The following is a 24,502-nucleotide window of genomic DNA, read 5'->3' as shown; positions in this document are numbered from 1 at the left end:
CCTGCTGTCCAAGCTCCGACGCTAACCCTCCCAGACTATTCTCTAGATGGAGGTTTCATGTGATAATAGAAATCAATGTACAAACACACAAACTGACATTACAGTACTTTAATACCAGTTTAGGACACTAAAGCATTTGAGGACATAGAATCAATCCATAAATCAGGGAATAAATTAATGAGTATGACACCTTAATAAAGTGACAAGTATATTAATGACAATCAAAAACAAACCATCGTAAATGTTTTACGAGCAGCCTGCTTAGCCCAGGTTACAGTAGGCCAGTTGTTTTTCGGGAGGAATACTTCAGTTCATTTTTATATTTAAAAGACCTGACCAAAAAAAGAAAAGAACAGAAAGCCTAAAAGAGTCAACTAGTAGTGAATTCATTTGTTTTGTAGTTCCCTTCTTGTCCAGAGCACACAATCTGCGATCTCAATCCCTTGTTTACTATCTGTAAATATACAATACATTTTTTTTTCATTATATATTTTTTTACACCGGGCCTACTGTACAAGGTACTTGATGGATTGGCTGGCTTTCTATGTCTTTTTCATTTGTAAAATCCAAGTAACAAAATGTAATTATGATACATATTGAAATTGTGTTAAAAACAATCCTAAGTGCTACTGATGATCACTTATATGGTTAGGTGCGCTTGTTTTGATGTCCAGGTTGAGGTGGATGTTGTAGCCACAGGACCCCACCGTGTCGTTGGTTCCCACAACAGTACAGCAGATGATACTAAGATTTCAGCTTCTTCTCCATGCTGAAATAACACAACAGATAAGATTTTACACCATTCAATTCCCTCATTTGCATGGCTTTTCTGCTTGCTGCATTTAACAGTGTACATAAATACATAGATGGAAAGATGAGAATGCAGAGAGTGAGAGAATAAGGGGAGCGAAAAACATCACACACACTATGGTTGATGGGATAGCTGATGGTTACAATAACATTTTCTTTGAAATTGTGATATACAGGGCCCCAGGCTTCTTTTTTAGGAATGTAGTTTACAGTAATACAAACAGCAATTTGCACTTGCAATTCTGCCATTAGGACTTACTTGTATTTTATGAGCCGACTCCCCTGGACGAGCTGTGCTCCCTCATTGGTGAAATGACAAGCAAATAGCAGCCAGTTGCGGGGCTGGACCTTGTAGGCGAACCGCATGAAGAGCAGCGAATAACAGGTCAGAGCTGTGATCAATCAAACAATCAAACAATCATGAGGAACTGTCTCTTTGTTATTACAGCAACATTGTCATACTGTACAATAGCCCCTCAATGCTTGTGTCACAGATTAACTGTTATAATGACTGAATTTTCCTTGGGACAAATAAAGGTGTAGTTATGACAGAAAGAGTTAAATTCCAAAAATGGAATCTGGTGGCAGAATATTTCCTCTGCTGCCTGCACTTGTGTATACATTTCAAATCAGGAGTATACTACTTCAACTTCATCAGGCTCCCACAAAATAGCAAGAGGGTGTGCTCTCCAACGATATCAGACAAGCATACTGGTAGGTCACTGAATATTGTGTTGAGTCTACCACATAATCGCAACTCCTCGGGTTCAATGTCCTTCCCCGTTTCTCTCTCTGCCCTGAGTTTCCTGACTCAAGCAAAAACTGACGTCTTACCATATCTGTCATCTTTGAGTAAACTGTGTTCCATGCCATTAAAACATTTGGCTACTCCAATCTAGAGTAACTTACAAGAAATGCCATACATCAACATTAAGGGAACGTGGGGTGGCAAATAGCCTTGAGATAAAGTATACATTTCTACAATATAAAACTAGAAATTTGAAAAGATGGTACACGGTACATGTATGTGTACCATGCACCGTGTGGAGTTGCATATGTCATGTGAGTGAGTGCATGTATCTGTTTTCTGTATTCTGTGTATGTTTTTCCATGTGATGCGTGTCTGAGTGTGTTCATATATGTGGCTCACCAAAGGTCATCCTGCCGCTGATAATTTCAGGGCTCTTCTTCATATCTGAGATGGCTGCTATTGGAAGACCCCAGTTAGCTACTGGACCCCAGAAATGCTGTATGCGTACACAAACACACACAAAATATTATTTATATTGCTGGCATGTAGTACCAGTAACATACAAATGTAATTATGAAGTAAACTGGTTCAAAGGGGAAAAGCATACTAACTAGGAAACACAAGAAATAATCAAGGTCACACTGCAGCACAGAGAGAATAGCAGGCAGAGCAAGATGGGAAGGCAAAAAAAGAACAACGGATTGAAAAGCTGAGCACTTACCGTGCTGTGATAGTGTTTTTCCAGGACAACATATGAGAGAAAGTGAGAGATATAGATAGAAATTAGATAAGTCATAAAATTTGAGTGATATGAAACAAGAGCTATCAGCTAAAATAGGCCATAAACTGTCTCTGAAAAAGCGAATATATCCGTCCCTAGGTGAGAAACTGAAATCTCTTCCAATGCGGTTCTGCACTATAAAAGGCAAGGCACAAAAACATCTAGATCGATTTACTAAATTAAAGATAATGTGTATAAAGTCACCTGCAAATTATCCGGTCATGGATAAGAACACAGGTTAGAGGTTACTAATTTTGTCTAAGAGTTGTGAAAAAGTATGGTACCAACAATAACACTAACACTAATAATAAGAGCCCTGGTACCAACACTAACAATGTTTACTGATCAACACAAGACCCAAAACAAAGAGCAAACAAGTGGCTTTGTGGCAATGCATGATTATTACTAGAATGAGAGGTTATTTAGGCATGGACAGGTGTAAACAATGAATTCTCAGACATAGACAAACTTAAGTCATGCTAATTGGAATATGTTTCCAACTTTAGTTAGCAGAATAACTAGCTATTGTAATGTACTGTAATATGCTGAAATCAGGATTTTCTTTTTCTAGTCTGTTCTAAAAATGAGTTATTCCTCAAGGGCAGGCAAACCAACCACTGTTACCAATCACACAGTTTGCACAAATAGTGGACAGACTTGTAGAGCTGGAACTGGCAAACCCCCCTTACAAGCACTTGGCATTATTTTAGTTTGACTCGGTTCCACAGACAGCGTCTCGCAATCACAATTAAGCTAATCATCCGGGGACCTCCCCAAAAATAATTTGGGGACCCCCAATTTGGGAACTGGGGGAACTTGACAGGAAAAAAGTAGTTTAGTGTCCCTCGAAATGACAGTATGAGCACTAATGAAAAAGAGAAATGTGTAATAACTAATTCAGGAGAAGCAAACTGTTGTGACCCTTGTTGATTTGATATCACGATAATGATCAATATCGACTGAATAGTATTATAGTATTAGTGTTTTAATTACTCTTTCAATGATTAACTTTTTTACAAGGTGAGATTGCCTACACAATATGATAGTGCAAGGTTAAAGTACATGAAGACCCTATTGTAGAAATAGTCTGTTAAAAGTCCAAGTTTAGTATTCAAAATGTACTTGAGTATTGGCATCAAAATATACTTAAAGTACCAAAAGTAAAAATACTCATTGTACAGAAGGTCCCATTTCACAAGTTTTCAAATGTATACAATTCTTTGAAAATAGCAGTTTACAAGCGACGCCTTGTGAGCTTGTAGATCTTCTATTTTCAAATGAACTGAAGTTTTTTTGTAATAATAATCAAAATCTACAAAGCAACTACTAACTGAAGTTTTCAAATAATTACAGTGGAGTAAAAGTACAATATTTGCCTCTGAGATGTACTGGGGTAGTAAAAGTATTGAAAATTGGAATTACAAAAAAAATACCTAATAATAATAATAATAATAATAATAATTGTACAGTACTTGAGTACATGAACTGGTTACTTTCCACCACCGAGTAAAAGCAAGTCTATACATTATAGTTTATATTAATATATATAGTTTTATTAGACGTTAAGTAGAATTTTAAGCCAACCTAGCTAAAGCTGCTTAGCCACGTTAGCATGAGTTCTTCATTAACTGGACTCGTATTAAACGTCTCACCTCATCAGATACTCCCTGAATTCCTTGCTCTTCAGGTGATCGATAGCTTTCCGTGCAATAGTCCCGGCCATGTTTAGGCTGGTGTCTTGTCTTCTAGATGAGAAGAATAGTCTTGTCAGTTAGAGCTGCAGCAGATTGTCTTCACAGAGACACAGAGGACACCTGACCTCAACCCAGAGCTAGGAGCTAAATCACAACATTGCACTTTACGACATTGTCGTAATATTTGTTCTTCTTTTGCTTTTCTTGTGTGTTGTAACCATTATACGGTGCATACTGCCACCTAGTGTACCGGGGTATGTCTACTGTTTCATCCATAGTTTTCAGGAAAGAAAGAGGGAGAGCAAGGAGAAAAACAGAAAAGAAACATGTTAAAAGATAAATCAAAGATATCTACACATAATCCACAAAAAGCAGCAGGTAGCCTATGTACATGAGGTTAGATCACCCTGATCCCTGATCATCAAGTCAAGTCATGTTGTCCGAATGTCTCACACCTGTTTTTTAAGATATTTTTTGGGGCTTTTTCTGAGAAAATGGGGAGAGAGATGGGGGGGTGACACACAGCAAAGGTTGTCGGGATCGGGAGTCAAACCCACGACACCTGAATAATATAATATTTATACCTGAATAATTCAGTAATGTTGACTATAGCGCAGTCATGGATGTTTGAATTTTGTTCTGAAAACAATCTTTTCTCAAGGGACTATTTTTTATAAGACTTGACTTTTTCAAATCAAATCACTTTAAAATATACACCCTATGTGTCTGTCTATGAGGGAGTGTCTGTGTGAGTCTGGAGGTAATCTTGCAAACTGTTGGACCAATCAGTGTCAAACCTTTCATGCAGCCAGCTAGTAGGCCAAGGAAGATACTCCACCCCAAATCCTTCAAATCACACAAGGAGTTGCCTTGGTGTGGACTGGCCTTAAAACGGTTTTGTTGCAAGGAGTTGCGATCAGGGGTTTATTTGTAAGCTGGAGGTCTGATGGTGATTGTGGACCCCCAGGCTGTGGATCAAGGATTTCCACTGATTATGATTGTGGAGTGTTATTATAGTTATATTGTTATTTTTGGACACTTTGAAACACTTTCTCTCAACGGTGAAAATCTTTTTCAACAACCTTTACTTGTCCAGTTCTGCCCTGCTTTGCTTTTGTAGATAATGGATCCTTCTGAACAGATCTGTTTTTGATCTTTTCCTACAGTTTAATTGTCTGACCACAGCACATACAGTATGAATCCATTGTCTTAAAAATGTAAGGTTTCTCCAACAAAGGACTTAACACACATTTTGATATTTTCAGGGAATTAAGGTAGCTATTTGCAAACATTACTTCCAGCTGTCTTGTCCTCACAAACCTCCAAGTCACCTCCAAGTCTTGCCACGGACACATTTGTCCGTGTACGGACATGTTGATGACCCCTATTTGCGACTAGTTGCATTGGTGCGGTCTGGCCTTTACAAACAACATTTATTTCCCCCTGGATTCCATTGATAATGATGCAACTCCCCATATAGACTACCCATTTCTGTCTAACTAGATTTAGCATTTTCTGCACAAAACACAAAAATTGCTATTAGCTACTCCTCCAGTTTTTGTCCAAAACTCAAACAAATCTCTACAGTCATATATCATACAGATCTTTTTAATTCTGTTTTGATTGCCTATAGTTGGCATCCAAAGTTGGCGGGAGGGGGCAATTTTACAACAAAATGCCCAAATTCATGAACACATCGTCCGATAGATCACATACTGAGGGGCAGAGCCAAAGGTGATTTCACTTAGACACATAGGGGATGCCAAAATTCTACAAATGACACTGTCTGTTGCAGAAATATGACCAGCAAATTTGGTACATTAGCCTTTATGATCTCAAAAGTAGTGTGTTCCATATTCCATTCTGTTTGCCTATAACTGGCTTCTAAATTTAGTGGAAGGACCCTATTCCTTACAAATAACGGCATATATCATGATTGAATGAATGAATCCTGCGTGATTCACACATGAACGCACATTTTACTAACAAACTGGTGGAATTTAGTATCTCATACACATGGGCACAAATCAAGGCTGCACACAGCATTTGGTGAATCCTATGTTGGTCTTTGTTTTAGGAGCAGGGCTACACTAGAATACCTCCCAATGTCCCCCCTGTATGAATGAATGAACCATTGTAAAGCGATTTGAGTACATTTCAGTACTTAGAAAAGCGCCATAAAAATGCAATTCATTATTATTATTATTATTATTATTATAGACTATAGTGGAAATTTAAGAAGAGCTTTGTGAATGAGAGCTCATGTCCAGGCTAGAGTGTGGGCACAAGAAGGGCAACAGGACATTCCGGATTCCCTGCAATGGCTTCAAGGACAAAGATGAACACATTAAACCCACTGAGAGCCTTCCAGCACCAGAGGCCATCACAGATGGTTAGATATAAGTGTAAAACAGATTGTTGAAGAGCCATGTGCTATGTAGCCTGGTAAACCCCCCTCCCTCTGGAAATCTCATTTGCATTTGATTTCAGGAAGGAAGTAGGCTGTGAAACAAATGTGTGTCGCAAGCTTCTTCCATTTGACAGTGTCAGGTTATGGCCAGCTTTGGGATGCTTCCTGCAAAGAAAATAACATGGCATGTGCGCACTTGTGTTTGTGCAGCACAGACTGCCTACCTAAGCCCCAAGTGGCCCATGTGAAAAAGAAAACAAACAAGCATGTAATTTGTAACAAGCTGCAACCAGCTCTTGGATTGCGCTTCAATTACTTTAGCTTTAATAGATTAACATTAATGCTGCACTATGTAACTTTCCTTTTCTACCCTGGATTTGAACCCGGTTTCAAAAACATTCTTTACCATTGAGCTAATAGAGCCTGCCTGCTTGCCCTGAGGATTCATTGAATCTTGAGCTTCAGGTCAAAATTAGTGTGAGATCCTGTGTCTAGGTGAGACGATCTAAATGTCTTAATAGAAGAGCAGGGAGACAACATACAACCACCTCAATTGTATAAGTTATATTGTATTAACATACTCCTCCATACAGATTGGACAAAATTACATTTTATTCATGAAAAACAAGTTACATAGTGCCGCTTTAATGTCAATGAGGAAACCAAATTATAATAGTCCCACTGAGATTGGAAGGGGTTTCTCTAACTGGTTAAATCTGTGTATTCTGTCTATCACTCCCCTCACCAATGGCAAAAGAATGGGTATGTGATACAATCACAAAATGCCTAAATCAAGAATTGGGATAGTTCAAGCAGGCATGGCAGTCAGGCTGGTCCACATGCTCATTCGCCCACAATCTAACACATACGCCCTCAATCAGTCTTTTTTAAGGAGAACACCACACACTCCTTCATGCTACTATATGCCCATGAAAAACATAGCAAGCAGTGGACAGAGCCTGTAGTTGGCATACTTTAGGCGTTCTGCAGTAATGTAGTCCAAACCACAAGCCTTGTTGTCAAGTAACTTGATGGCAGCAAAAACATCAGCTGACCTGACTGCCATGTTTGCAGAAAGATCAACGTTTTTAATTACCACTGCATTACTTTTAACACAGTTGAATAAAGTACTTTAACGCTGACGCCATACTTCAGCTATTTTGTCTGTCAATATCAGATGGTAAGGGGTAGTATTTATAACCCTGACCTCTTTCCAGAAGTCGTTATCATTATAAAAACGTCATAATCATCAAGGTTAAAGGTTTCGTTATTGTTAAATCTTGTGTACGGGTATCATTTAGACGGTTGTCCTCTTGCATATGGGTTGGGTACCAAAAGTTGGTCTCAGACTCTCAGTATGGCTCCGGTTCCTATATGTCCAGTACCTACAGAACCGACACAGCGCAGATTTCAGTGCTTCATTTGACTTCGGTGCCATTAAGTACCATTAAGATGTCAGCACCCCCTGGCGCTTCAAAATGGACATTACAGGCAACAGAAGCATCATGGCACCACATGTGTGACTTTCAAACAACTGCCCTGACAGCAGCATAGCTGCTTGCGTAAACATGGTTAAAGATATAGACATAATAAAGGTAGACGACGCCTTCTCCGGCGCCATTTTAGAGGAGGCAAGTTTCCACGTGCGGCACAGAAGGGGGCGTTTGGTAGGCCAATCAGAGGCAGGTGGGGGTGGGTCTTTTCGTAACCCAGCCCGTAACCCTTTAAGAGGCAGCCGCGCAGCAACTAGTCAGTTAGACGCGCTGTGACTGGCCAGTGGTCAACGTGCTGTGATTGGCCAGTGGTCAACACGCTGTGATTGGCCAGTAGTCACTTTGAATGGCAGCGTGCCTCCTCTAAAATGGCGGCCGCGATACAGGTTGCTCCAACGAACTGCAGAGGCCAATGAGGTATCTAGGTTTCTATATCTATGGTTAAAGAGCCCGAGAGCAGTTTTTCTGGGAGGGGTTAAACACCTCACCTGATGACATGCTCAGGTGAGTTTCAGTGATGTCATCATTGTCACTGATGACCAGTCTTCTTCCAAGGTACACCAGTCTTCTTTCAAAGCATCAATGCTATACCCTATACTGCATCACCATCTTTTGGCTAGAATAATGAATTCACTGCCTTCAGTGGACCCCCCCCCCCTAATCTTTACCTAACTTATTTTTAAAAATCCTAATTCTAATTTGGTTTAGTGGTTTATAACATATTATTCTGTGGTCTGACAAAATTTGAATACATAATACTGCTTATAGGCCTACTACAGTTTACAGTTTACAGTTTAGGAATTTAGCAGATGCTCTTAATCCAGAGCGATTTACAGTAAGCAAGGACACAAGATAATACATCATAATACATCATAATACAATACATCAAATGCATAAAAATAGCAATCTAATAATAAAGTAATACATAAGTAAACCAATATTCTAATAATAACTAATACATACGTAAACCAAGAACCTATCATCAGCCTACATTGAAATACACACTATAGTATACTATGTCTACATAACATGCTATCTAAGTTACATTTTAGCCTTTGCATAAGCCTGCAAGGTCGCCAAGGCTAGGGCAAGTGCTACGGATTAAGGTAGAGTCTGAAGAGGTGAGTCTTCAGATTACGGCAGAAAATTGGTAGTAAGTCTGCAGTTCTAATTGCAATGGGGAGTTCATTCCATAGTTTGGGAGCCAGAAGGCAACTCATACTGGGTTAGGGTACATCCTGTTTACGGGCTTTTTACAAATAAAAAAAAAATGGTCGAAACTGTGTGGCTGCATTTCACTCGAAATGATTACAACACAGGACGTGCAACGTATACAAGTAAAGGGGGAACACGTAAAATGTAATGAACTAATTACACTTGAAAGCAGTGTGATGCATCATGTCGACTGCCTGCCCTGCATAATGCTGATTTTATACTCCATACAATGGTGTCGCCAACCGAAAGTAGTCGATCTACAATCTCACAACATGTCACAATGTGCAACGTGTGATCTTTACGCTGGTTAAAGTTTATAATACCCAATAGTAATAAAGAGTCGCAAAGTATAGCTGTCTTCAGTCAAGTGTTACTTTATTATGTAAGTGTCCCCTGTAGTTTGTACCAAAGCTTCCTACCTGTATAGTATATTTATACCAGTAGGCCTACTATAGTGGTGTAATTCAGTTATCATCGATGTTAAGTAACATTGATTGCAAATCTTGCCTTTATACCATTGTTTTGTGACTTTTATTAGTATCAAAGTATCAGTTCAGGCACCGTTAAGTCACGGCATTCCATCAAACGTCTGGCTCCAGTTTGCCTCACAGTGCTTAGAACATGACATATTTGTGAATTCTCCTTGATACCAGGACACGAGTGGTTAATTGGGTCAATCGGGAGGTTACAAGGTAGCCTCACTCTCTCTGTTGACTCTTGAACTGTTTAATGAATAGCTCTGCACTGGACCGTGGCCGCCTGTCTCTGTGAACGGGTCTCTCACTCATGATTCTGTCATGTTTCAACCTAACAGTTTGAGGTATTAAGAAGTTGTCATTAGCTTCATTAAGCTTAGTGCATCACAATATGTGCTTTTAGAAACATATTTATTTACACAAATAGTTGACAAAACTAGCAGAGGATGATGTGTCATCATCATCAATTGTCAGGAGGTAGAGCGGCCGTCTTGGAATCCGAAGGTTTCAGGTTTGAGCCCCGGCTCATCCTGGCTGTGTGTCAAAGTGTCCTTGAGCAAGACACTGAACACCTAACTGCTCCCGATGAGCAGGTAGGTGCCTTGCATGGTTACCTCTGCCATCGGTGGGTGAAATACATTGTAAAGCTCTTTGGAGAAAAGCGGTATATAAATGCTGTCCATTTACCAGGGTTTCCAGATGTGTCTTTTTTAGCTGGAGGCAACATGTGGCCTATATGTGCTTTGGCTGTGTAACCTAATGCCCAGTCTGTATGCTGCAAAGCCATATCAGCTACACAGACTTCTGGAAAAAACATCTAATTTCCCAGCACATTAAAATCCCTTCCCAAAACAAACAAGTATCCAAATAAACATATGATTACATAGCGCCATGGTTTACAGTTTACAATGTACATACAAAATAAGAAAAAAAGAAAATCAGAGCCTTAAGTGTGCACATCGAGTGTAGTACTGTAGCTATATACTGCTGCAGTAAAAAGACAAAAGGTAGAATTCCCTTGTAGGCCTATCGTACCTTTAGGTTGACATAAAAAAATAAACATATCCTTCAGTTTAGAAAATCACTCAAGCTAGCCTGTTTCCATCTGTTTTCCTTGTTTCAAAATAAAATAGAGCATCAAATACAGAAGGCTGAAATAGAAATCTTCTTAAATATCTCCTAAGATTATCTCAGGTAATTTCTGTTATAGTTGTAAGTTGACAGAACATCATGAGCTACACAATCATGATACAATGAGTACATGGTAGGTCAAAGCCACGATGGAAGTGGTATGCTCACTTGCTGAGCCACAGGAAAACACAAACACACTGAGCTCATGTTTTCAAATAAATATGCCATGTGTATAATATTACAGCATTGGACTGTATAGTTAACAAACATTCCCTAACCCCTTGGTTTGCTATTTTCAAACTATCCTACAATACACTCTTTTGTATAGTGTAGTCAGTGTATTGTATAGTATAGTGTAGTATAGATAGATCCGTTGTTGCTAGGCGGAAATTATCTATATCCAGACAGCTTTTTATGCCACTAGGACGTTTTTCAATTGTTGTTTCAATGCAAATTGAAAACAACCGAGCTTGAAATAACAGAATATTGTGTACATTCTTTGTAGGTTAGATACAGTAGCTAGCTACAGTAGTTTCTACAATAGTGTATGGTGTGTCAAAGGGCAACAGCTACAAACTCAACTTTCTTAAATGTTCAGTGCAGTTGCGTGCAGTTGTTCACAACCTGACACTATAATTTATTAAAAAAACAAACAAACAAACAACATGAAGACATTCAAAGGTTGGTATCCTACTGAAAAGAGTTGTTCTTGACTAATTGAGGCAGGGTCATGGCTAACATCAATGTCATTTGATATTGACTTCAATCATGTCCACCATTTGGTCGGACCTCTGCATAGTTCTTCACCAGCTGAGAAATCCTGATGACTCTGATGTCGTCTGGTTTCTGGTCATAGTCTGACCACAGATACTCTGGGGACAGTACTTTGGTCGGCTTGTTGTACAATAGGTACCTGCCAACAGAGATGGATGGAGGGATGGATGAATGGATAGAAAGATAGAGGGACAAACAGAGATAACGATCAAGCCAACAATCATTAGAAAAAGCCACTAAAAAATAATGAGGATAATATAATTAGAAATGATGCCGTGAACAATGTTATATTCCTTTCATTTCCAAATCAAACCAAATTATCCTGTAAAAGGGAGCCAGTGGATTAGTCATAATTTTTTTAACCACTTGAATCCCAGCATCCAAATTCGGTCAGGACCGTTCGTCAAAAATAGTATCTACAAGTAAAATAACATCTACAAGCCCACAACGTGTCAGTTGAGACGCATTGTGAGCTTCTAGATTGGCTATTTTTGGCAAAGAGATTTGGTTTATACAGAAAAAAGCAGTCCAAGTACATTTGAAACTCAGGTCTGTGTCACTAAGACTAGAGGGTTTAAGTGGTTAAACAATGAACTGCACCAAGCAAGGGAGTTCAAGGGCCAAGGATGGGTTCTAAAATGACCTACATGCAGTGGTGCCACAGAGAACTAACTGTAAAGGAACACATTTCTGAGTTTATAAAAGCACGCATCATTGGTGTGTTCTGCCACCTCTATTCAAAATGTAGACAGACAACAAAGCAAGACACAAAGAACTGAATGAGAAAATGCATAGTTATCCTGTACTTGTTGAGATGACTCTCCTCCTGCCAGGCAGCCTCGATATTCTTCTTGGCATCTATCTCTGATTGCTCATAACAGTACCTGAGAGTAGAACGAAAAGAACTGTGAAAAACATTCTCTGGTAAAAGCACCGCCACTTACCTTATAAGTTAACACTAAATATAATCTCCATGACTCACGTTATGGTCGTATGCATGATGCGAAAACCCAGTAAATGTGTTCATATAGTGGTAAATCTTGACATTTCTATCTATCGGTCTGTCTGTCTGTCTGTCAGATTTGCCACGAGGATGCCAATAGTATATCTAACAGATCTTTTGTCAAACGGCCCTCTGTGTGCCTTATGACATCAAGGAAACTGTGCCTCATTCAACATATGTCAGCCATCCCATTGTCCAACCTGTTTCACAGGGCTCCTTTTCATCTTAAAGGACACATTTGCTAAACATAGTGCAGATATTGAGGAACTTGTTTTGTGCAGTGACGTGCACAGAATTTTGGTTGAAAAGCTTATCAACGGAATCAAGAAAGTTCACACTTTTGTGCGTGATGTGCATGTGTCCTATAACCAGACACACCCATACGTCTCAGAATGTTATCTAAAACCAGACAGACCCATATCCCACATGTCTCAGAAACATTCTGCTTTTGCTAGTGCTGATGATGACTTTCTCCTCTTGGAGATGAGCATGCCAGTTGTCTTGTTTCTTGCTAAAAACAGACTTATCAGGAGGGAAAAACTAAATGACCTAGACTAGCCTTTGTATTGAATGACTGCAGGTTGGAGAGCAACTGTGGTTGCAAGAGACATATAGGCTACAGTAAATGAGAGAAATTATTTAGGCATAAAAAGGGAACTTTCTCTTATTCTTCTGAATACACTGTGTTGTTGTAGGGTCAACTACGTACATACAGTAGACAGTATTAGACACCATAGAAAAAAGGAAAACAGCTGCTTCTTTCTTTGGTATTTCGTGGGTTATCTTGATTTATATGCCTTTTTTTTACATCAGCCGACTACATTTGCGGGTTTGACTATAAGCAAAAATTGACACTTTGTGGACTTAGAGAATGACCATAAAGACCTGATAGAGTCCTGAAATTTGAGACGGATGTTGGTGATATGTTGTAAATACTTGCACCTGTTTTATTGTAATCTATCCCAAAACAACTGATGAAGTGCCCCCCCACCCCCCTTTCCCCACATTACTTTATTTACTTATTTGTGTCTTAAAAGGTCCATTTAGCAGATGACTACTTGTCAACCTGGCGTCTTTGAGCATGATTATAGGCGGACATTTTCAAATATTTGGGGGTCCTGTCTTCATTTGACAAGATGGTGGTTGTTGCAGGTCCCTTCGCTACAATACTTAACCATAGTTTTGCGCTAGGACAAAATAATATGAAATGTAACCCATGAATACGTTCCATCGTGCGATCTCAATGGTGAAATCCCAGTAAGTCTGTCTCAAAGAATAAAGCAATCAGGCAGGTGTTGGACACGTGTCTGGTTTTAATGCCTGTGTTTGAATTTCATGTCCATCATGTCATCAGCCCTTTTGTGTTCCATCTTTTTAACCACTTTCAAACTGGCGTCCCTATTTATGTCATATAGGTGACAATTTTCTAAAAATGTCAAAAATGTTAAACATTTTCGTAATAGATAGATCGGCTATTTTGCGTCACACTGGCGTAGAGCAGAGTATCAAATCGATTCGATATTTAGATATTTGATATTCATTTTATCAGACACACCCCCTTCCTATACAAACCCATTGTAACTCCATTTTAACCATGATATATATTCATTTTCGACTACTTTTTTCATTTATTTTATTGTATTTAAAATTTTCATTTTCCAAATCTCTTTTTTTTTAATAAATGAAAAAAGTAATTGAAAAAACACGACCCCCTCACGTATTAGGAGGGCGGTATGAGTCACCAGAACCAAGAACGGGTATTCTTGATGAATCTATCATCGTTAAAATGGAGTTTGAAGTTACAATGGGTTTGTATAGGAAGGGGGCGTGTCTGATAAAATATATATCAAATATCTAAGTACTGAATCAAGCAACTTAAAAACTGTCTTGGAGGCTCACAAAAGCCTGAGTGGACGATTAAATGACCCAACATTTTGAAATAGTGAAATATCCCTTTAAGTGGTTAATCACTCCATTGTCTTAACCCCTTGTGTTTTGTCTTTTGTTTTTGACATTTTCATTTTTTTCCTCTTGCCTTCACTCTTACTTGTTATTTGATTGTAACTGCAGTTCTCAGGAAGTTTGCATGAAATGATTCCACCCACTCTTTTGAGGTTGACGTTAAACCAGAAATTCCTCGTAACAGCTCTTCTTACCTGACCAGTTTGTACATGTCCTCCAGATATCCTCCCCACACAGCTGCAGTGTAGTAGTAATCTCCCTCACCAGCTGGGATGCAGGCCTGAGACTCTGGACGGCGCTCATATGGAAACTTGTCCCTGTGTGTGTTCTAATGAGCATTGAAACAGTACAGGGGTGGAACAGTTAATAATAAAAATGTATCAATCATAACATGAAGTAATTAATAACCTATATTGGGCATGTTATTATAGGCAGAAAGCTTACAAGTTGTGGGCTTGTAGATCTGCTATTTTAACAGTTTTTGCACTATACTGTTGTGTGACAAAGTATAAATAACGCTTAAGTGGTGAATCGATTCATTTTAATATAAGAAAGAAAAAATATGATAAAAATGTGCTTCTCGATTATACGATCAATCAAAAAAGTAATCGATAGTTAAGAAGATAATTGATCATTGCAGCCATAGATCACTGAAACACCAATAACACCATGAACACCAGTAACCATGAGAACATAGTGAACAACACAAATAAGCAACAGAGAAAGTAAATAGATTAATAAAGCAACAACTGTGCCTTTAATTTGTTTTCAGGACAGTCAGGAACATAGCGTAGGATCATGTTGTCTCAATTTAAAATTGTATCTTGTATCTTCTTCTACTACTACTAGTAATAATAATAATAATAATAATAATAATTAAATAATGATTAAATAATAATTAAATAATAATTAAATAATAGTAATAATATGAGTAAGAGTGAGTGGTGTTCACTCTCCATTCCGACATCTCACCACTCCGACTAGTGGCTTCCGCGTGCGGTTAGGGTTAGGGTTAGGGTTAGGTATAGGGTTCGTCAACGTCGGAAAGGCGACATGTCGGAAAGGAGAAATGCACCCAGAGTGAGTAAAACCTTGTAGTAGCCACGGTGAAGCACTGCAGACAGTCGACTCAGGGACTCTGCTCCAAAACGGTTGTGGAAGACACTGTCAATATCCATCATGAAGAGATAGTCTGCTTCACTACGGATCTGCATGGAAACAGAACAGAGTTGATTCAGAAGAAGAACAAAAGGTGCCAGGACATTACTTAGATGAGAGATCAAATAAGATGATTATAAGATAATTATATACTCTACACACAGTAAAATCCGGTGTGTTCAATAATTTATTTCAGTGTACAAATATAACTGTAGACTATGTCCACCTTTGTTTATCTTTGTATTTGTATGTTATTTCTTATGTTGCTTGCTATGGACCATGTGTCCTTAATAACATCTGATTGATTGAAAACCACGGGTCCATTTGGTTAAATTTGTACACTTTCAGAATTACAAATGATTTTTGCTACTTTTGCGTGACACTCTTGTATGACAAAGTAGTTCATTAATTTATGAGAAAATATAAAACGTTAAAATATGGAGATACAAGATTTCTGCCCAACAGAGACAAAGTCATATTTTATAAATTTTAATACATTTTATTTGATGCTCTTCCCCTTCCTACCTGTTTGTCAATGGTGGCGGTGGCCCATTTCATTCTGCCCAGAACCACGTCCTGCCAGCGCTTGGCACTGGGTATTGTAATGACTGAAATCTTTCTTCCTTTGCCCAAGGCGATCTGCAGAGTTGGTATTAACCAGTTTAAATAAACAATATTATCTTTATAATATATAAAGCACAATCAAAAACGTCCAAGACTTTAGCCTTTATTTCAAACATTTCGTTTAACCACTTAAGTCCTATATACTTCATCGTACGACAAACAGTGAAAATAGACTATCTACAAGCTCACAATCTGTTGCAGCTGGCGTGCTTGTACATCTGCTTGTACAAAGGCCAGAACTATATTCTTTGAAATAAAGGCATAAACACTGTCGTGTTTCTCGTTTCCTTTATCCAATTCATGTCTGTGTAAAATGCTTGCTAATAATATATGGTCTAAGTGTAATAATATTGTAGTAATACTCATGATATTAAAGCACCACTGACCTTGGGAACCTCATCCTCATGGTCCGTGAAGATGAAATAAGTAACTCGGAAGTCAACAAGGAAGAACTTTTCTCCAGATTCCAGGAAAGCCTTCAGGAAGCGTGTGTACCTGATAACACATTACGCAAATAGTGGCTCAAATCAGTATATTGTGTGAAAACTGAAAACTAGAAATAAATACTTATATCTATCGTGGCTGAAACCTTGTCCGTTCCTTTTTTTCAATTATTAAAAAAATAAAAAATAATAGTGAAAATAGCCTACAAGCTCACAACGTGTCATGTTGTGAGCTTGTAGATCTGCTATTTCCACAACTTTTGTGTGACACACTTGTATGACGAACTAGGGCATTAATTCACGGAAAAATGTTAAAAAGTAGAAATATGGAGATCCGAGGTTTCTGCCCGACATCAACGATACATACACATACAGTACATTGATAAACAGACGTGTGAGGTGAGACACCTCCCTGTACCTACTTTCCAACAGCAAACACTATTACAGCAATTCTGGGGTCCATCTGCTTGTAGATGGAATCTATAACCACGGGGTCAAAGGTGCCCTCCCAAACTAGAGGAGCATTCCAGTTGGTCACAGAGTTAACGTCCGTCCGTCTGGGTAGAGGAGAGAGCAGTTAAAAAAAAGCTTTGGCAAATTTGCTCTTTAATATAAACATTGTGAAACAGCCGGATGCAGAATTCCTGTGAAATGTTGCGTGGCCAGTTCCCAAGTACAGTTTACAATGGGGACATGCATGATGCAGCTGTTGCAAATGACACAAGACTGCTGCCAGCCTTGTGTAATCGGTCACAAAGCCCTGATAACAGCAGCATCGATCAAGCTGCCACGGAGGCCTGGTCAGAGCTTTGTGTGCAAATATTATTTGCACACTGATTAAGGACAGATGAGTGCTTCGCCTCCTAAACACACTCATGCCTGTGCTCCTCCACACCTTGCTCATACAGTCCATCCACACATAGAATCAAACAACTGCAGTCTGTCTGACAACTGCATTCATAGCAAAAATAGCTGATCTACAAGCTCACAACCTGTCGCGATGCAACATAGATCTGCTAGTTTAGCTAGTTTTTTTTTCTTCATTTTTGTTTTTGCAGAAAAAAGAAAAGAAAAGATAAATGTATTAAATAAATGTTCGCCTATAATGACATGCTACATTTGACCACATTCATGTCAGGTTGAAAGTGTGTAAACATAGCCTATATGGAAAGTCTATTTTAGAGGATTTAGAATTTGCCTCTGTATTGGGAAATTATTAATAACTTTTTGTTGTTGTTTATTTAATATATTGCAATAATAATGTATGTTGTCACAAAATCCCATGAAGGCACACCTTGTCTCACAGCACACCAGTGTGCCTCGGGACACTGTTTGAGAACAACTGGCATACTGTCCATGTACCGTATCTTCACTGAGGGTGACAGGGTGGTTTGGTGCTTTGCAAACAAAATAGTTACTGAGCCACAGTAAGTTCATCTGCAATAGCACTGAAAGAATCTCCCCTTTGAATTTGCCTAAAAGGAAAAACTGCATTAATTTGTTACATTCATTTGCCAGTTAAGCTATTTGCTCCCAATTTAAAAACAATATTATTACATTCAATAACTAAATCTTTTTTATGTCATCATCTATTTTTAGAGGATTTGTTTTATTTAGTTATTTACCGTAATTGTATGTCATTACAAGGCTTTATAGGTCCCCCATATATGTAGAATGTTCTCTAAAATGCATATCATACTATAATTCTAGTAACCGTCTTGAGTAGGTGAGTAGGTGAAGCTAGCCGGTTCTCCTCAGTGGCTGGACCAATTGCTCTGATTTTGCACACAGCCATTGACCATTACCATCTGAACTTAACTGTGAAGCCCGTTTTTCAATTTCATCAACTCTCAGCTTCTTATTAGCGCTTTTGTGTCAAAGAATGTCGCCATGGTTACGGGGCTGCCCAGCTATGGGACGAACTTCCTCCCGGGTTGCCAGATCATGTGCGCATATCCCCCCACGGATGCGTCGACCGGGTATGGTCTAGTTTGTTTAATTTGCATACATTTGTCAGCTAAATGAATTTAGATATTTGCCAGCTGCTTTACACATCCTGCTCTTTGTTGAATTTAAACAAATGAGTCAGCTACACCAGTAAAGGTGTAAAGGAGGGATCCACTTCTAACCACACGAACCTAGCATCCCTCTTCTGGGCATGTCATAAAAGGCAAACATTCTGTGGAAATAGGCGAACATTCTGTGAAAATTTGGCAAAAATAGGCGAACATTCAGCGGGTTTAAGTGGTTAGGGGGGAATTCTTTTAAAGAATCCATTGAGCAAGTGTATTTTTTGGCCACAGCACAATGCATGGAGGGTAGCACAGTATCTTGTTGCATGGAGGGTAGCACAGTATCTTGTTGCTACCCGTAGCTGAATCTTCTTTTTTCTTCTGTATCTGCCCTGTGTTTCTAACTGCTGTACAGCCTTTGGCAATTGAATTTCCCTCACAGGATCAATTAAATAGACAAGTGTACAGTATCTTTACAAGAATTCAGTTTCTGGACTGGGAAGTATAACTAGATTTTCTACTGTTGCTTTAAAAAAATCATGTGAATGACACTATTGTTACAAAAGGTTATTTAAGATAATTGTATTTGTGTTAGTTCTTGTGGGTAATCGTGTTTGAATAACTTACCCTTGCTGTGTACTTGGCTGATTATATGTAATTCTGAGAGAAACAAAAATGTTGCGGTACATCAGGATAAAACAATTACTTGAAAATACAACATTAGGCCACTGTTCACTAACTACAGTATATACAGTATATATAAAACAAACACAAACACAAACACACACACACACACACACACACACACACACACACACACACACACACACACACAAACATATATATATATATATATACATATATATATATATATATATATATATATATATATATATATATATATATATATATATATATATATATATACATACATATATATATATATATATATATATATATATATATATATATATATATATATATATATATATATATATATACAAAAAAAAATATATATATATATATATATATATATATATATATATATATATATATATATATATATATATATATATATATATATATATATATAAATAATGGTACTGGAATAGAATAGTAAATAAATAAAGTGAGACATTTGTTGGATGTGCAATAAGTAAAAAAAAAAAAGGTGTTCTTACTTTTCTGGCATTAGTAGCTCTCCAATTTTCCAGCTGCCATTCTTTGGGCAATTTTTGCTGTCCGTACTTTTCGATATCTCATTATGTTTCGACTCCGGCACGTCCAGAACTCTTGACTCTGGTGCAGCACTGTCGCTGCCAACAAGCTGATTGCAAAGCCTTCATGGGAAACGGTAAAAAACATAATTGAAACATGCTCTTCAAATAGTCAAATAGTTCAGAGTTCAGTGTTCCAGAGAGTGTTTCAATGATTAAGTCCATAACTAATACATACACTTTCATTGCCTTGTGTTAATGTATTTCTTGGAACAACACTATGGAAATAGGCGTCTGCTATGGCACTGGTACTCTAGGGGGTCCCCAGTAAAATTAGTAAAAAAAGTTTAAACACCACGGGTGAATTAGAGGGAATTTTGAGGACTACTTTACTATGGCATGGATCTAATGTGTTTGATTACTTTACATTATTGAAAAAGTACGTTGGTGTCTAATGTAAAATTCTGAATTGCAAAAGAATATACAAATATTTCATGTTCAGGAAGAATGTTTGTATTTACAGCACTGCTGTATGTACATCATTCATAAAACCATAGAAAGCAAATCTTACCGTAGGTCATATTCTGAGTAGAAATAGATGACCCTATAAAGACAGACAGGTCAAGAGGTTAACCAGAGTTATAAAACATTGAGTCAGTGTGTTAGTTCTCTATATACAGTACATCCAGTGGCCAGCCATCAGTAGGTGTGTCACAATTATTGTATAATGATGGTCTATTCGCAATTATTTCAGATAATTGCAATTATGTTGCATAATCGTTATAATCGTTTACATGTTGACAAAATGTCCTATATTTTCAAAAATGAAATAAACAGAGGAATTAGCAGATCTACAAGCCCACAATGCGGTCATTGTACATCGCCTATTTCCACTACTTATTTATTTTTGTATAAAGTATAAACTTTAAAATTAAATGTTACATTTCTTTGTGTATTTAAGTTATTTGTCATATCTGCCCTGTGGAAGCCTAAAAGCCAAACAGAAATGTATTTTTTATTTACATGTTTGAATGTTGAATGCCAAAAACACAATTAGATAGCAATTATTTGTATGACAATTAAATGTCAAGTAAAATGGCATGATCGTGACCGCCCTAGCCAACACAACAATCCGTATCTGCAGGGTGCACTTACAGACAACGCAGAACAAGCCTGGCTGGCTCACAGCTACAAAGGACTTTGATACACACATACAGCGTTTATGAGTGGGATTGACCTTACTTATGTAAATGGTGCTTTTATCCAATGCGCTTTACATAGATTGTGCATTACATTCACACATTCACACACACATTCATACATACACCGATGGCGGAGGAAACCATGCAAGGCACCAACCTGCTCATCGGGAGCAATTAGGGGTTCAGCATCTTGCTCAAGGACACTTCGACACTAACTTTCGGGGAGCCCGGGATCGAACTTGGAACCCTGCGGTTCCCATCCGGCCACTCTGAGCCACTGCCGCCCCCATGTGAGTTATGTGTAACTCCCTGCGTCCCTGGAACAAAATATTTTGAGATGGGGGTCGCCGGCCAAATACATATCATTTTGGGGGTCCTTAACATGAAAAGGTTTTTAGAACCACTGATATAATAACATAAGTTATATTAGGATTTAGAAGACATTTTTAGAATCCCTTAATGGGTTAATTTACAAGCTTACTTTGAAAGCAATGGCTGGCGGAGAGGTGCACACCTTTCTAGTTGATTTATATCCATTGTTGGTATTCCTCATGATATAATCATGGCAGTTAGATATATATGCCATAAATGTTTATTGCTATTTGTCGGAGACAGTAAGCATGTTGAACCGCCTTAAAGGAAAACACCAATGTTTGGTTCCATTGACATTATAATTGGCCAAAAAACCCTGTACTGTGTGTGCAGTATTTCTTTCTCAGTTAAATGATGGGTAATTTGTGCTAAGAAGTGTCTTCTCCAGTTCAATTCACCTGTCCAATCTGTTTCTGTCATTGTGGGTGTGGTTTTGCCACAATTCGAGTAAGTCATAAAAGAGGCACCAACTGGGTAAAAACACTGGTGATATCCAGTGGTGGAAAATACCAATAAGTACATTTACTCAAGTACTGTACTTAAGTCAATTTTGTGGTGCTTTTACTTTACTTGAGTATGTCCATTTTTTATACTTTACTTACAAATACATATTATACTTTTTACTCCACTACAATTATTTGACACCTTTAGTTAGTAGTTACTTTGTACATTTAGATTATATTTTTAACAAAACATGCTATTTCATACAATTTATACTGTTCAGGCCCGGGCGGTTGGCTAACCACCTGGGCACCTAGGCTGGTAATTCAGCCTGACAGCGCCGATCCCACCGATCCCGATGACCTTTGCTGCGTGTCACCACCCCCCCAAATCTTAAAAAAAAGAAAATTATACCATTCAAACATAGCCGATCTACAAGTTTTACATTTTTTGAAACAATTGAGTATTTTACTTTGAACTTTTACTCAAGTAAAAGTTTGAATACAGGCCTTAACTTGTAACTGAGTAGCCTACTTTTATACTGTGGTATTGCTACCCCCCCCTGAAGCTGATATTGATGTTGACCAGAACTGACATCGAATATAGGGGAATAAAACAGCAGCAGTGGCAAAACATGTGTGATGCTGTATATGCTGTGTCAGTGAGAAGAGTGTCAGTGAGAAGAGGGACGCATCTTAAACAAGCTCATCTTAAACAAGCTAAGTGCTTAATGAGTTTTCCAGTTTAGTAGACCTTGTATTGTGAATGTGTACTTCCATGTACTGCGATGTACTGTCAGGTACTGTTCTCATGTCTTAATAAATAAAGTACATCAATCAATCAATCAATCAGTAACTGAGAAAAAGAAGACAGTGATAATGCACACAATATCATCCAAGGTTCTTTTAGTCTTTTGGGATCAGTGGACCAATAGTATTTCCTTAGCTCACAAATGTAATAATTCAATCATTATAATTACTCTTAAAATATATGATAATCTAAATGTGATTGTATGATATTCATGCATTTCTTTATGTTCTTCAACTTTAAAACCCTGCCTGCACTGAAAAAAAAAAAAGTTTGTGGCCAGTGAAAATGAGAGGTTCCTTTCATATGTGGTAAGAGTACGTGCTCTTTACCACTTGTAACATTTTCTCGTACATAAGGGACTTCCTTGTATCTCTACTTGCACGAGGCCCAGAGACTGTTACTTACATGATAAGCTATTATATTAACAGTCATTGTGGGCCAAGCTCACAACGCACCGTGCTGCTATACGTTGTGAGCTATTTTCAGTTGAAATCTGGCCAGTGATGTTAAATATTAATCATCTCTGTGTGTTATGCCTTCTTATATACTAAATACATGATATATAATACGTATATATGATGTTGTGGTGAGGTGGGGTCCTTGTTAGAATTATGCTAGTGGTCCAGAAAGACTGATCTAGTTCATTTGGTTTCCAGTTAATGTCGTTTGTTTAAAAATAAGTATTCACCCAAAAGCAATATCGTTTCAGAACACAGCTAAAACCTAGCCATCACACTGGGGGCTGAGTAGTGCAGCTTAAAAGCAGAAGAACAAAACTGCAGTTTGCCAGAGCCACGATTTCTACATTTCCATTTAGCAAGAAAAGCCCTGAGGGGTTTTGAAATAGAATATGCTGCGTTTTGTTTTGCCAAGGGATATCATGTGATCTTAATGTGGTTTTTAGTATCTGCTAACTGTCTCTTTCGTGTACGACTACAGATCTGAGTGGATAAATACTGTTCTTATGCATGTGTTGATGAACAGAAGATTATGTTGCTGTGTACTCAGTGGAGCCGAGTACACATCAACATAGTGTGAGACGGCCTAAATGCATTTGTTTTCACTACGTTTCACAGTTTACTTTAAAACTTCCAAAGGTATTGAATGAAATGGTTCAATGGTCTCTTGGACCTGCCATAAAACAGGGTCATAAACTGCAGATCATGTGAAAGCAGTTAAAGAAATTAATAACTTGAAATGTAGACCATGAGGAAATTAGATGAGCTAAAGTAAACGGTATACATATATACATTTATGTATATATTTTTTGTTTATAAGCCACATCAACAATACATCATCATATTAAATAAAGGCTAAATTAGAATTTAATAAAGATAAGAACATTAACATTTGATAGAAGAAAAGAAAGAAATATAATCAAATGTGCTAAATTAAGCCTATTAAACAGCAATTGTTTAAAAGTCTTACCCTAGGAGGACGAGCAAAGCAGCAGATAATGCAAGGGCATGAGTCTTGGAGATTTGTCGAAACATATCAATGTTCAGTCAGATTTATCTGATAAATATCTGGCTGATGTATATTGAAGTGTACACAGTTACCACACACCAATTATCCTCTGTAGACAAACCAAATCCATCCAATCCAAATACAACCAGGTCTTGGCACGGCTGTTAGGCTCCATGCAGCAGGGAGCAGAAATAATTATGAAGAGGAAACTAGTCGGTTTACCTGGTGTCTCATCAGTACTGGGAGGAGCAAATGG

At 38.0% G+C, this 24,502-nt stretch overlaps 2 protein-coding genes across 3 annotated transcripts; both read right to left on the bottom strand.

The window, feature by feature from the left end:
• Nucleotides 1-93: 93 nt before the first annotated feature.
• mpc1 (mitochondrial pyruvate carrier 1) lies at nt 94-4,184 on the bottom strand (the record flags this gene model as incomplete). 2 transcript variants are annotated; one of them, XM_084060126.1, is made up of 4 exons in its annotated part: nt 2,283-2,329; nt 1,961-2,057; nt 1,070-1,202; nt 94-769 (listed from the first exon to the last, which is right to left on the bottom strand). In XM_084060126.1, the coding sequence occupies exons 2-4, from the start codon at nt 2,001-2,003 to the stop codon at nt 745-747; spliced, it is 201 nt and encodes a 66-aa protein (XP_083916252.1). In that variant the 5' UTR covers nt 2,004-2,057; nt 2,283-2,329. The 2 variants fall into 2 exon arrangements, with proteins under 2 accessions (XP_083916252.1, XP_083916253.1); XM_084060127.1 differs by lacking the exon at nt 94-769 and adding an exon at nt 3,995-4,184 and having other exon boundaries at nt 1,066-1,202; nt 2,283-2,286.
• Nucleotides 4,185-9,512: 5,328 nt separating this feature from the next.
• LOC311036232 (globoside alpha-1,3-N-acetylgalactosaminyltransferase 1-like) lies at nt 9,513-24,459 on the bottom strand. The gene is made up of 11 exons (XM_084044799.1): nt 24,208-24,459; nt 20,526-20,558; nt 19,919-20,077; nt 19,365-19,397; nt 17,148-17,282; nt 16,669-16,777; nt 16,184-16,297; nt 15,592-15,708; nt 14,695-14,828; nt 12,342-12,419; nt 9,513-11,674 (listed from the first exon to the last, which is right to left on the bottom strand). The coding sequence occupies exons 1-11, from the start codon at nt 24,270-24,272 to the stop codon at nt 11,524-11,526; spliced, it is 1,128 nt and encodes a 375-aa protein (XP_083900925.1). The 5' UTR covers nt 24,273-24,459; the 3' UTR covers nt 9,513-11,523.
• Between the last annotated feature and the right edge of the window lie 43 nt (nt 24,460-24,502).

Source organism: Gymnoscopelus microlampas, assembly GCF_963454915.1.
Source record: "Gymnoscopelus microlampas genome assembly, chromosome: 1".
Taxonomy (NCBI): domain Eukaryota; kingdom Metazoa; phylum Chordata; class Actinopteri; order Myctophiformes; family Myctophidae; genus Gymnoscopelus; species Gymnoscopelus microlampas.
The sequence above is the reverse complement of the archived record's forward strand: the minus strand, read 5'-3'. Positions and strand labels throughout refer to the sequence as shown.

Bases quoted from the DNA above. Each gene is read 5' to 3' on its own strand.
- LOC311036232 (XM_084044799.1), bottom strand. From the start codon at position 24,272: ATGTTTCGACAAATCTCCAAGACTCATGCCCTTGCATTATCTGCTGCT. The intron at 16,778-17,147 runs GTAGGTACAGGG...ATGTGTTATCAG, and splicing joins ATAGTGTTTGCTGTTGGAAA to GTACACACGCTTCCTGAAGG. The intron at 14,829-15,591 runs GTTTTACTCACT...AATGCTCATTAG, and splicing joins TTCACCGTGGCTACTACAAG to AACACACACAGGGACAAGTT.